The sequence below is a fragment of the Gorilla gorilla genome, chromosome 13 (assembly GCF_029281585.2).
Source record: "Gorilla gorilla gorilla isolate KB3781 chromosome 13, NHGRI_mGorGor1-v2.1_pri, whole genome shotgun sequence".
Taxonomy (NCBI): domain Eukaryota; kingdom Metazoa; phylum Chordata; class Mammalia; order Primates; family Hominidae; genus Gorilla; species Gorilla gorilla.
In genome coordinates this window covers 72,295,989-72,309,895 of record NC_073237.2, presented here as the reverse complement: position 1 = coordinate 72,309,895, position 13,907 = coordinate 72,295,989, and the positions used below count along the sequence as shown (strand labels likewise).

The 13,907-nt window shown below is 40.5% G+C and overlaps 1 protein-coding gene across 2 annotated transcripts in view; it reads right to left on the bottom strand.

The window, feature by feature from the left end:
- PCSK5 (proprotein convertase subtilisin/kexin type 5) overlaps positions 1 to 13,907 on the bottom strand; it is a 460,751-nt gene that overhangs the window by 255,307 nt on the left and 191,537 nt on the right. For both annotated transcript variants that reach the window (XM_031014780.3, XM_031014779.3), the window contains exon 8: positions 1,985 to 2,197. In XM_031014780.3, the coding sequence (XP_030870640.2) occupies positions 1,985 to 2,197 (213 nt within the window). The remainder of the gene's footprint in view (positions 1 to 1,984; positions 2,198 to 13,907) is intronic.

The window sequence follows — 13,907 nt, the reverse complement described above, 5'->3', positions numbered from 1 at the left end:
CTTATTGATGAATGTTGGAGGTACTGACAGGTGGAATTGGGTGTATATATTTAAACCCAGACATTGTGGAGCAATTAGGGAAAGATGGGGACATGTATATGGGTAGGCAATTTTTACCTAAATCAATCTACAAAATGTAACTAAAGAAGTGAAAAGTAGCCGATAAATGAAACAGAAAAATCATATAATAACCAGGAATCAAGAGGAATAGAATGGGTGTGGATTAAGACTTGCACAAAGGAGGTACAGTTCTATCCCCTATGGACTGCGGGAAAGGCAGATGGAGCACCACTAGAGTGACCCCAACCTGCGTAGATCTGTTAGAGCCAGAAGCAGGGTCTTGGCTAAATGCTAAAAAGTGTCAGGTACAGCAGCTTAGCTCTACCTTGAAAAGACAAACCCAGAGACAGTTTACAAAATCACGATCAGGAAAAAGGGCAAAGTGCAAAGGTGTCTGAAATTTATAATCAGCAGCACAGTGTTGGGCACCCCCGAAAAGTTAGAGCTTTCCTAAGCACTGAAGGGCCGGGTACTGTGCTAAGCACTCTTTACTGCCTTCCTCATTATTTTGTAATAACTCCATGAACTATGTGCTACTAAATGTCCTCTTTGTATAAATAAGCATGTTGAGACAGACAGATTAATTTGTCCAAAATTACTCAACTACAAATATCTCAAGAGTGAAAGAAACCCACGCAGCAGGCTGAGCCTGCCACCTGAACTCTTAATTACACTGGCTGTTTGCCTACAGTGCAGGATATGTTGCTAAACGGGAGATCCCATACAGCTTCTGTGCTTCTTCATCCAGCAGACTTTGTGCTGTCTATAACAAATGCACTTTTTGGCTGGGCGCGGTGGCTTACACCTGTAATCCCAGCACTATGGGAGGCCGAGGCAGGCAGATCACTTGAGTTCAGGAGTTTGAGACCAGCCTGGCCAACATTGTGAAACCCTGCTTCTGCTAAAAATACAAAAAATTAGCCGGGCATGGTGGCACATGCTTGTAGTCCCAGCTACTCGGGAGGCTGAGGCAGGAGAATCACTTGAACCCGGGGGGCAGAGGTTGCAGTGAGCCGAGATCGCACCACTGTACTCCAGCCTGGGTGAAAGAGCAAGACTCTGTCTCAAAAAATAAAATAAAAAAAAAATAAAAATAAAGAAATGCACCTTTTGGTGGGGCGCAGTGTCTCACGCCTGTAAATCCCAGCACTTTGGGAAGCTGAGGCGGGAGGATCGCTTGAGGTCAGGAGTTTGAGACCAGCCTGGCCAACGTGGTGAAACCCTGTCTCTACTAAAATACAAAAATTAGCTGGGCACAGTGGTGCGCACCTGTAATCCCAGCTACTTGGGAGGCTGAGACAGGAGAATAGCTTGAATCTGCAAGGTGGAGGTTGCAGTGAGCTGAGATCACACCACTGCCCTCCAGCCTGGGCAACAGTTAGACTTCATCTCAAAAGAAAAAAAAAAAAAAAAAAAAGAAACGCACCTTTTACAGAGGTTTAGTTCATGTTAAATAAGTATAATTTCAATGAAATTCTGAGTTTCCTTATACACTTTTGTTTTTCACACTGAATTGGCCATACTCAGAAACCAAGCACTAAAGCTAAATTTAAAAGTCGGTGCGGAAACACAGTGATAGGAATACAGGATTGAGTCAGGCGTAGATTCCAGCCTCTTCTCTGCCACTAACTCACAATGTGAACCTGAACCAATCATTTATCCTCAATAAAATTGAAGCTTAATAACATCTAAGTCCACATTAAATGTTGCAATGTGATGACTGCACAAGCATTTTCAATTGGTAATGTTTACAACTTCTTCTATTATCAGCGAATCTAATTTCCTATTTCCATATATTACTTCTGTGTGTGCGTGTGTGTGTGTGTGTGTGTGTATATATATATATATATTTATGGTTCTCCCTTTGTATTTCAAAGTGAACATTAAATAAACAGATCATGATGGGCATGCACATGTCACGTACGATTTTCTTATCGTAGGACTCCCCGCTGCTGTAGGTTGTGGCCAGCGTGGATGAACACTCTTCCAGGTACCAAGGTTTCTTTCCGCTTTCTGCAGTGCTGCTGATGGAGATGGTGTAGATGCTGTTGGTGTAGCCATCACAGGAGCAGTGGTCTTTGCTCCTTCCGCCATTTCCAGATGCCCAAACAAACACAGAGCCGAGGCCTCTCCGCCCCTGTTCACAAAAAGAGAAAGCTAAATGATGGTGTGAAATGACTCTAAATGAAGAGGTCAGAATCCACTGAGCCAAACTGAGTAGGTGCAGGTGGGGTGTGTTGCTATCTTAATATGCCAGGCTTAAGCAGCTTCTGGGAGTGGAGTAAGAGGTGTTGGTTTTATAGACTAAAACGGTCAGAAAAGTTACAAGAGCACACATAATGACAATAATAATGGCTAATATTTATGGACCAAGCACAATTCAAAGCGTTTTACATAAACTGCATTGAATTCTTTCAAGGATCCTGTGAGGCTGGCACAATTCCTGTCCCCGTTATGCTGTGGAGAAACTTGAGGTATAGAAGTTAAGTAATTCAATTAAATTTTTTTTTAAAAGGAAGTTAAGTAATGTTCCTAAGGTCATAAACAGTAAGTGGTAGGGCCAAAATTTGAACCCAGACAGCGAGATATGAGAGTTGGGATATTGTTAGTTGTAATTACCATAGTTATGCACTATTGTTTAAAATCTTCAAATCTGCCATGAATTGGGTGCTATTACGCACCCTCATTTATATCTGAGGAACATGAGGTATAGAGAGGTTATGCCTCTATGCTGAATCACACTGTTGGTGAGCATCAGAAGCAAGTACTAACGTGTACTTCTTTCTATAGAACTGATCTTCCCGTGAGTGGTGTAGACACTAATTACTGAGGGACGTTAATGGATGCTACCATAAATAAAAGGATTTCAAGATCACATATGTTTGGGAATCCCTGAATTAAACAAAATTAAGTGAGCCTCTTCATTGCAAAACTTCTAAGAACCTTTAATAAATGAATGCTTATTGTAAAATTCTAAGAACAGGATATAGTCTAATATAATTTTTCTGAACATATGTGACCATAGATCCATTAACATTATCTTAGAATGCTACAAGACAGTGTCACATTCTTCATGCCAAAGCTTGGTAGCTAAAAATAACTAAAACAATTTCTTGGTTAGGCATAGTGGCTCATGCTTGTAATCCTAGCATTTTGGGAGGCTGAGGTGAGCAGATCACCTGAGGTCAAGAGTTCAAGACCAGCCTGTCCAACATGGGGAAACTCTATCTCTACTGAAAATACAAAAATTAGCAAGGCGTGGTGGTGCACACCTGTAATCCCAGCTACTCGGGAGGCTGAGGCACGAGAATCGCTTGAACCTGAGAGGTGGAGGTTGCAGTTTGCAATGAGCCGAGGTCATGCCGCTGCACTCCAGCCTGGGCGACAGAGTGAGACGCCATCTTGAAAAAAAAAATGACTTTCTTAAAGTCCTCAATAATCAAGGAATAGAAGCAAAGTAGAATATAGACATACACAGTGAAGTGACTATAAGATGATGTCTTCAGGAGAAAACAGAGAATTAAGCCAAAATGGAGAGTATTTCTGGGAATAGCTGCAGCTGAATCCCTAAGAAATTGTGCCATTTTAAAGCTAGAAGGCAAATTGGAAGACATTGAGGCCAAATCCATTATTTTCTGTTAGGAAGTGAGAACCCAAGTCACAAAGCTAGTGATGGCAGAGACTTTCTTCCTTCCAAGGCCCTAATTTTCTGGTCCCCAGGTGGAAGCAAAAGCATTTGGGAGATGCTGTCTTAGAATTTCTGGAAAAAGAGCCGAAGAAAAAGAGACAACAAAGTCTGGAATATCTGTGATAAACTCTTCCTGACCTTGAATCCTCAAGGAACAGAATATTTATGACATGATTTGATAGACCTGATCATACATTTCTTTTTGTCCTTGAACTTGGAAAAAAATGCTTTATGATTACCCAGGAATTGGAAATGTTCATGAAGAGAGAGGGGGATAAACTTTCAGTTGCTATTGCTGCTCGACAGCTGGGCCCGGTTTACCATCCCTCAATGTTTCGTCAAAATATTCATGAAATAGAGAGAAAGGTGCAGAAATCACCAAGCCATCACAAACTAAGAATCTTGTTCAATGCTATGACAATCTCTAGGAGGGATTATGCATCACTATGGTGAGGGTGGTCAGACTGAGAAACTACAGTGACGGACTCATGTCTAGACCTCAGAGACAGAACAACATACCAGAGGGAAAGAAACAATGTTCCAACTCATCATCAATATGTTCCCTCTCTATCAGACACTGAGGGGCTGTGTTACAGGCAAAAATCAGGGTCTCACTGAGCCTCAGTGATAGGTCAATAGAATATATGGGATTGTGCAAAACCCACCTGATTTAAACAGCACCATAACAGATGATAGACAAAGACTCACAACGCAATTAAAAAGCATATATGGTACAAGCACGTGTGTGTGTGTGTGTGTATATATATATATATATATATATATATATAAAATTATGCCAGTGTGCCCATGAATAAAATTCAATTAAACTATCTTTAAAAGTAACTTGATTTTAAAGAATATTTAATAAGAAAATATTTAGGAAGCATTTTTGTGATAATGTAGTTACAAACATAGGATACAAAATGGTATAGCACAGTCTCAGTTTAGGAAAAAATGTGTGTAGACTGGGTGTAGTGGCCAACACCTGTAATCCTAGTGCTTCGGGAGGCCAAGGCAGGAGGATTATCTGAGTCCAGGAGTTAGAGACCAGCCTGGGCAATAGGGTGAGACCACATATTTACAAAAAATTAAAAAGAAATAGCCGGGTGGTGGTGCATGCTTCTAGTCTCAGCTATTTTAGGGGCTGAGGTGAAAGGATTGCTTGGAGCCAGGAGTTTGAGGCTGCAGCGCACTACGACTGCTTTACTGCACTCCAGGCTGAGTGACACAGCAAGACCCTCTGTCTGGAAAAACAAAAGGGAAAGACAAAAAAGGGTGTGTGTAAAGAAGTCTATATGCATACATTTCCATACATATCATAAAGTGAAAATGGAATTGAAGTTATCTTGTATGGTAAGATCAGAAAAGCTTTTTATTTTCTTTTTTATGTCAATCTTCTATGACCATGTCTTACTTTTATAAAAAGAAACAAGAACATTAATTCCTCTACTAAGAGGGAAAACAAAGAGTCAATTCTTAAGAGATAATTTTTTAATGTTATGGCCAAAAGGGGTTTTACCCATAGAAGGTCCACTGTGTACTAAAAACAACAGAGGCTAACATTTCTAAAAAACCTTCTATGCGCCAAGCACTGTACAAACATTACTCTGCACAATCCAAGTTTATATTATCATCATTTTACAGATGAGCAAACTGGTTCTCTCAGAAGGGCTCACTAACGGGCTGGGTGCAGTGCTTATGCCTGTAATCCCAGCACTTAGAGATAAGCCTGGGCAACATAGCGAGATCTTGTCTCTAAGAAAAAAATAAGAAATTAGCCAGGCATGGTGGCATGTGCCTATATTCCTGGCTTCTAGGGAGGCTGGGGTGAGAGGATCACTTGAGCCCAGGAGGTCAAGGCTGCAGTCAGCTATGGTCACACCACTGCACTCCAGCCTGGGCAACAGGGCTCAGAGAAAGACCGTCTCTAAACAAACAAACAAACAAAAAAAGAAAACACCAGACCTTGAAAACTGACTGGAGCCACAGCCTGAGCTATTAATCCTTACAATAGTCTTCTTTTGGGCAAAAAGAGGGCTAGTGGTTATTGTACCCTTTCTGGCCAAATCCCCCATGTCTCCATTGCAGCTTGGCCTTAGGATATAAGAGCAGAAAAGCTCTGAAGTCCTTTCCAGACTTGGCAGTAGAATTAGAACTGATAAAGAATAGATGTATCTTTTGCCCTTAAGAGGTAGGACGTAGTTTCCAACCCCCAAGTCCCCTGAAATCCCATCCTGAGGGGCGACTCCCTCAGAAGTATGAACACAGGTCATTCTATTCCGGTAGCACTCACGGAAGACACCACTAAGAAGGGGCAATGGCATTGCTGAGGGGTCCTTTGGGGATCCACTGGGTTGAGAGAGTCCTGAGTTGAGAGGACAGTAGGTTGCTGCTGCCCTGAAAATGTCCCTTCCAGACAGAGGTGACGTCCTTGTGTCGAACAGATAATTTGAGGGAATTATTTTATAACCGAGCATGGTAAAGGAAAACCTCAAAGGACAGCGTGGGGTCGATAAACACTCCCAGGCCTGAAGGGGCACAGAGAGAGGGGAGTCACTGGAGCTGGTGACAGAGGGGCTAATCGGAGTTGGTCAGGGGATATGCTAGCCTGTGCTGGACCTGCAGGCAGGGGGCTGGTGAATGCATACCTGAGCCCCCAATCTCCTCATCTTACATTCCAATTTCTGGCCAGCATACCCCACTGGCCAAACCTCATTAAAACCCAGAGAGATCAGTGTCTGCATGCACAGAGCTCATGGAGAGAAGGGAAGAAGAGATCTTAAGGGTTAACTAGAAGACACCAGAACAGTCCCGAAGGTGTGCTGTGGACTGAACTGTGTTCCCCTAAAGTCATATGCTAAAGCCCTAAAGACCAATGTGACTATATTTGGAAAAAGGGTTTTCAGTGAGGCAATTAAGCTTAAATGAGGTCATAAGTGTGGGGCCGCACAGGACTGGTGTCCTTATAAACAGAGGAAGAGATAACAGAGCTCAGATCTCTCTAGCCCGCTCCCTTTCTCTCTCTCTCTCTCTCTCTCTCTCTCTCTCTCTCTCTCTCTCAGGTTGTAGGCACAGAAGCAAGGCTATGTAAAGACCCAGCCAGAAGGTGCCTATCTGCAAGCAGAGGAGGGCCAGGACCCAGCTCTACAAGCATCGTGGTCTTGGACTTCCAGCCTTCCAGCCTCCAGAACTATAAGAAAATAAATTTCCCTTGTTTAAGCCAGGGGTCCTCAACCGAAATCGATCCGTGGCTTGTTAGGAATCCAGCCACACAGCAGGAGGTGGGTGGTGGGCAGGCAAGTGAAGCTTCATCTGTATTTACAGCCATTCTCCATTACTCTCTTACCGCCTGAGCTCCACCTCCTGTCAGATCAGCAGTGGCAACGGATTCTCACAGGCGCTCGAACCCTCTTATGAACTACGCATGCGAGGGATCTAGGTTTCGTGCTTCTCACGAGAATCTAATGACTGATGATCTGTCATTGTCTCCTATCACCCCCAGATGGGACCATTTAGCTGCAGGAAAACAAGCTCAGGGTTCCCATGATTCTACATTATGGTGAGTTACATAATTTCATTTTATATTACAATGTAATAAGAGAAATAATGTGCGTAATGAATGTAATGTGCTTGAATCATCCCTCAACCCCCCATTCTGTGAAAAAATTGACTTCCATGAAATCGTTTCCTGGCACCAAAAAAGTTGAGAACCACTGGTTTAAGCCACCCAGTCTGTGCTGTTTTGTTACAGTAGCCCAGGCTAATATGAGGAGAGAGGAAGAGAAGAACAATGGCCTGCCCGTCATTGGATTGTGTGTGCTCTGCCACAGAATGCACAGAGACTGCCATCATTCGACCCAGGAGGTAATCTGACCTTTATTCCTGCGAGTATGGTTTATGATTGAAGTCCCAGAAATAAACAGACTGAATTTGCAGGCTGGAAATGCCATCAAGACAGCTGCTAAAGATCTATGGGGTTAATCCTAAACAATTAGCAATTCAAAAATACATTTCCTACAGAGGCACAGGGGGTTTCCATTCATAGAAAATATCCAGAAACCAAAACATATGTGGGAAAAAATTAAAAATCTGCACATTTCTCAAAAAAAAAGTAATTTAAGAATTAAATCTTAATGTGGGATGTAGGGAGAAGGGAGGGTGCACGGAGTACTACGAAGAGAAAAGAATCTTGAGGCATATATTTTCCTAAAGTGTGGGAAATAATGACATTTTCTAGCTTGGTGAAGTAGTGTGATTGCAATTGGCTATTTAAATATGGCTTTGCATGGCAAAAAAAGAAAAATCTCTTCAATTTAATTGAGTGCTCCATTAAAAGTTAGTTAACTTAAGGGGAAATATATTGTGGAATCCATGCAGGATCCATTTGAACAACCTGTAAATACTCTCTTTGTATCTAAATGCACATTTTTTTTCTCAAGAATGCCCTATGAAAATCAATTTGTATTACCCTATCAGCATTATTATTAAAGGATAGAAAAGAATTGGATTTCCTTGTGGCTTAGAAAGTCAGAAAAGGCCACTTTATGCTGGATTACCAATTAAATCACACACTCTGAGCCAGGCTTTGAGAACATTACTGTATGATGGAACTAAATTTCTTTCTTTAAAATAATGTGATTATTTATTAGTCAGTGCAGTTAGGTTTTATTTGATATTTTAGTATTACTTTCTTCTCCTGTATTGCTTAGTAAGTATTTTTAAAAGGACATGAGTAAATGACCTAGGTTTCTTGTGATATTAAAAGGAGTAAGAAAGATAGTAGCATATATTAATATGTGCCTGGATACCGTGCTAGAAGCTTTCACATATTGTTAATTAATTTAGAGCAACATCAGCAAAGTAGATAGCACTAAATGGATTGTTCCATACTAGGAAACTGATAACATTAAGTAATAGGCCCAGTATCATAGAACTAGGACGTGGTAGAGACAAGAGGTCGAGACCCTGCGTCTGATCAGAACCTCTGGATCTGTATATGTCGATTTGAAGAGACACAACAAAACAACTTTGGAATGAGGCACTTCCGCTCACCCGTGATGTCTCGCAAGCACTGCCTCAATACCCAACTTATCAAAGCCCCTTGTCATTCCTCTCCCCACCTTTTTTGATATTCTTCCTCTCGGGGAGAAAAGAGCACAGTCCTCTGTGTAAGCTCTTTATGCCATGGTTATTCCGTACTCCATATTCCCTGGATAAAGGGGGATCCAGGGATAAGGGGAAGAAGTTGGAGAGAGACAAGGACACTTACTACTAATGACTTAGTAGCTAAGAAATAAAGAACTGTTCCTATTTTTAAAGCTCAAGGACATTCTGACTGGCATTTCCGAAATAAATCTTGTTGCTTTATAGAACAGGGTTCATTGAAATAAATAGATCTCATCTAGAAACATAATGTAAAGACCAAAAAAAAAAAAAAAATTAAAAAACCTCATGAACACCACCAAAACCCCCTTTAAAAACTACTGTTTTTTGTAGCACTCACACAAAACGTTTGTTCCAGAATTCTGAAACATATTGCTTCTTTAAGCAATTTAAATAACTTTTTGATAACATTTATCATAACTTGGTGGGAGAAAGCATTCTTGGTGATGCACAGAGATAATGTAGTCGTGGTAAAGGTGTATGAAGACATCTATGGGATAAGAGCTTACTTAAGCCCCAGACTTGTTTCTTCAATCAGTTCATCCGAGTAAGATGGAGCTGAGGTTAGGGAAATTAATTATATGGAATTGAGTTAAGACTCAGGGAATAAGATCATCCATCCCCTCAAAAAATCCACAAGTAACTTGAATGAGACAATATGACATGTTTTGTCCAATGCAATGTAGAGAGTATCCAGGTTTCTCTTGTTCTGCTTCTACACTTCGAATATTTCATAATTGTGCTCTCAGAATAACTAAGGTAAACAGAGGAACTATTATATGTATTTTAAAGCAAACGCTCATTAATTATGCTTTATTTATTTGGTGATTTGAGTAAAGGAATCAGTTCATTAATTCCACTTGTTTCCAAGCAAAAATTCCAGGATTGAAAATGCTTACCAATGGAAAGCAACAGTTCCCTAAAGCTGATCTCAGCAACCAGCCAACAACCAGTGAGTGGTCTCCACCAGCACCTGCTGATGTCCAGCACTTCCAACAACCCAGCTCCTGGCCCTGCTACTGGTCTCAATCTTTACGCACCTGCTTTAGCCTGTCAGCTGCCAGACCCACACATGCAGCCTAAGAGAGCTCTAAGGAAGGGCTGTCTAAACATCCTCAGACTGGCTTCCAGAGAACACTGTATGGGAGTACCTTCATTATTCACATTCTATGCTACTTAGCCACTCAAAAGCTGGCTGATGAGAGAGATGGGAAATACAAATGCAGTTATTTTCTACTTCTCTGGTGAGAAAAATGGAGCAAAAGCTTTTGTGGATAGTAACCTATTTCTGCTCATTTCTGTCTTCTTGCCATTTCTTATGCGACATGACTTCACTCCCTCCTCTTCCTCCACATCTGAACCTCACCAATCTATCTTTTCAGCCCCATACCAGGTAGTCTGTATTATGATTTTCTGTGCACACAATAGGTCACTAAACCAAGAAATTTTTAATGTTCTTTTGACTTTTTAATGATGCACTGAAGTTATCAGATGCAGTTATTAGCAATCATATTAATTTTACCATTCACAAATGAAAATCCATTTTCTGTGCTTCCTGAGCATATCAAATGCAGCCGACTTCACTTTCAAAAAAATAGAGAGCCTAATAATGACTACAGGATCAACTGCAAATGACAAAATTTTAAATGCCATTTATAAGCTACTTTTAGTCATGATATTGTTCATATCCTAGTCCATGAATGGAGAGCACGTTGCACTGAATTTAGGGACTTCAGGTCAGTTTTCTAAAGTGACACTTGGAAATGGTGAGTAAGGTGGTCAAAGACTAGTGTCAAGGACAATGAATCAGTGCTGCAAATACAGAACTTGCCTACAACCCTATCATTAGCTAATTTTATGTTTATTGTGTGAATAGAAAGAAAAAAATTGAGTTACTTATCCACCATATCTGCTAGAATATAAATTTGGTAGGGCATCAACTCACAAAAGGCTTAGTAGAATCAATTTCCTTATCGGAGATGCCCTTTCTTCATAAGGGTTGATTGACACTGAGGATTTACACACTTAACACTGCTTCTTAACTTTATCACAACAGTGTACAAGTTGGTGTGACCCTTGGCTCCTGACAGCAATATCACAATTGTGTAGATTTCTTTTACTTTGTTTATTTTCACAGTATAACTGGAAGAAGAAAATCAGTCTTACATGCAGAAAGAGTAGTAGAATACGTGTGATGAAATAAAAACTGAGTGTGTTTACCAATGGAAATAAATATGCTTTCATACAAAGAATTCTATTTTGACAAACCTTAGATATTCTGTATATTCGGGAACTTCAAATAATACAATTTTGGAGCTGAATAATGTCCTATGGATATTATGTAAAGTTGGACACATAAAAGGTTCATTCAGTATAATTTTACATTTCTACATAAGGGAACTAAGGAAATGATGTTACCAGAGCCAGTTAGAGGCTGGGCTGGGACCAGAATGCACCCAGTCTTGCCTCATCCAATGCTGATTTCCCCTGACTAGTACTGACACCAAGTGTTCCTAAAAATGCTTAACAACTTCTTTAGGAAAACATGCTTAACAATAGTGGATTCGAGAAAATTAAAAAAACAAAATAAAACAAACTTCTCTTCTGCCTTATCTCATTTGCCAAATCAACAATTCCCAAATAATTAGCTGCTTTAATAGTCCCTCGATGGTCAATTCATACTGGTCAATTCTGTTTTTTCTCAGACCTCATCTCATCTGTTCACAGAGGCCTCAGCAGGACTCAGGTGATTAACTTCCGGTCACTCCTTCCTACATCCTCCACGCTTTGAGCCCCTGCACAGTTTTCCCGTTTTGTGGGGGCATCTCACAGTGGCTGGAAAGAGGGGCAGGCAGACTAGGTTTCTCAATTCCTCACTCCAAGCAGCTAAGAAAATAAATGTATATTTCATATGCTCTCTGAAATAACCACAATCAATAATTACTAGCACCAACACAGCTGTTCTGGGTACATCCACCATCCCAGCATTGCCATTTTTGGGAGAAGAAAAGCTATTCTCACACCTGCCAAAAGTTTTTACAACTTGGTTCATCCCAGAGCAAAGGCAAAACCATGCTCAGACTTTCAGGAGGGCCAGGTTTATGAAATTAAGAAGGACATTTCTAATATTAACATTGATTACCAATGTTGAAACTGCTCAGAAATGTGTATCACTTTTAAATGTATATGGAAGGGGTAAAATTTGAAAAATTCCTTTCATAGAGAATAAAAACATTTATTATTGACAGAGGTATGAAAGGAACTTACTGTAAATATTTGGACAGGCACTTGGAAAGGAGGATAGAGGGATATTCCAGCAATAATGAAAAGTTCATACTCTAAGTTAGCTCTAGATTATGAAATCTCTCACTGTGAAGTGGTTCCAAGTGCCAGCTCGAGTCTGCAAGGGTAAACTACCCTCATCTAGAGCCCAGCATGGGGCCTGAACTGTCACACGCCTCTACTACATGAAGTAATAATACTTGATCTTACACGGAGTAACTCCTAACATTTCTGAAATAGAGAAGATCAGCCCTCTCCACTTCCTACCCATGAACACAATCCTGTCTTAATTAAAACAAATTATGCTTTAGAGAAAATTACAGCTGTTATCAGGCTCGCATTATTTACAAGCCTCTATAGTGACTATTTTTGGGTCCTTAAAGATGCATCCAATGTGGCCCTTCCTTTTAAAAGAAACCCATTGCAGGACTGCATACTTCATATGTGCAATCTTATTCAGCCTTCACGATAGCTCTGTAAAGCAAGTCCTATCATAGCCTTTTCTCTGGGAAACTGAAGCGCTGATAATTTGTTTCAGGTGAAATAGCTAGAGAGTAACCAAATTGAGCAAGAGAGGGACTCTATACCACTATAGGCCTCATCCAAGGATGAACAGGAAGAGAACAGAACACACAGTGGGGTTCAGGGGTGTGCCAAATCAGTTGCCTGGATGATCAATTCTCCAGGAACTCAGAGAAGATCTTTGTTGTGGTGTTCACTTTGGTGACCACAATTCAGCTACGGTTGACTAGGAGCTGAGTGTGAACAGATGGGCCCACCTGACCCACTCGACAGGAGCTGCTATCGCACAGAGCACGATGGCAGAAAGTGCCACAGTCATTTTTCTTACTGGCCATGTTGCCTAACTTTGCCAAGACTCAGTTTACAAATCAATAAGCTGAGTGTTCCTGTGAGGCTCATGCCCATGCCCACCTCAACTGGCTATAGGTGTTATAATAATGTTCACAGCTAAATATTAGGTTTGACTGTATTCATCAAACATGAGGTGAGGAATGCAAGCTCAGGTGAAGCAGAAAAACAAACCTGCTATCTAAGCCATATATACTTTAAAATCATTTGATATTATCAACTGAGTTCCATGGGCCCTTGTTTGTTACATAGTGGTTTTTCTTTTCCGATTACTGCCGTGTTATGTTGAAGGAAACTGATCTGTCTGTTCTCCCTATCAACTTTCTCAAATCTATGTTTAGAATCACAGAAATTCAAAATTAGTAAAGACCTCAACTTGACCTAATCTAATCCCTATATGATTTTGAATCTTCCCTTAACAGGGACACCCATACTATACCATACTAGAACACTCTTGTGAGGAGGAGTTCATTTACCTCCCAGGTAGCCCAGCAGTCACTATAAACAGAACGAACCAAACCAAAAGAACAAAGGACTGTTATTGATAACTGATTAATCTAGGAGTAGAATAGTCTAACAGAGGGATTTAAAATAGGATTTGCAGAAGTTGATTTAAATTGCCCACACAGTTACTAATGGATCTCTAAACTAAAACTGAAAACAAGATGATGATAAAAATTTGAAATTTGCACCTACACAAGGTTAGAATAGATTTGCGTTCCTCTCCATAAAAATGCACAACAATTCACATTAATATAGTAACCTAAATTTGATACTTGGGTGTCAGATAACTTTGTGCAATTAAATAATGTGAAACCACATATGTACTTATGAAAAACACACA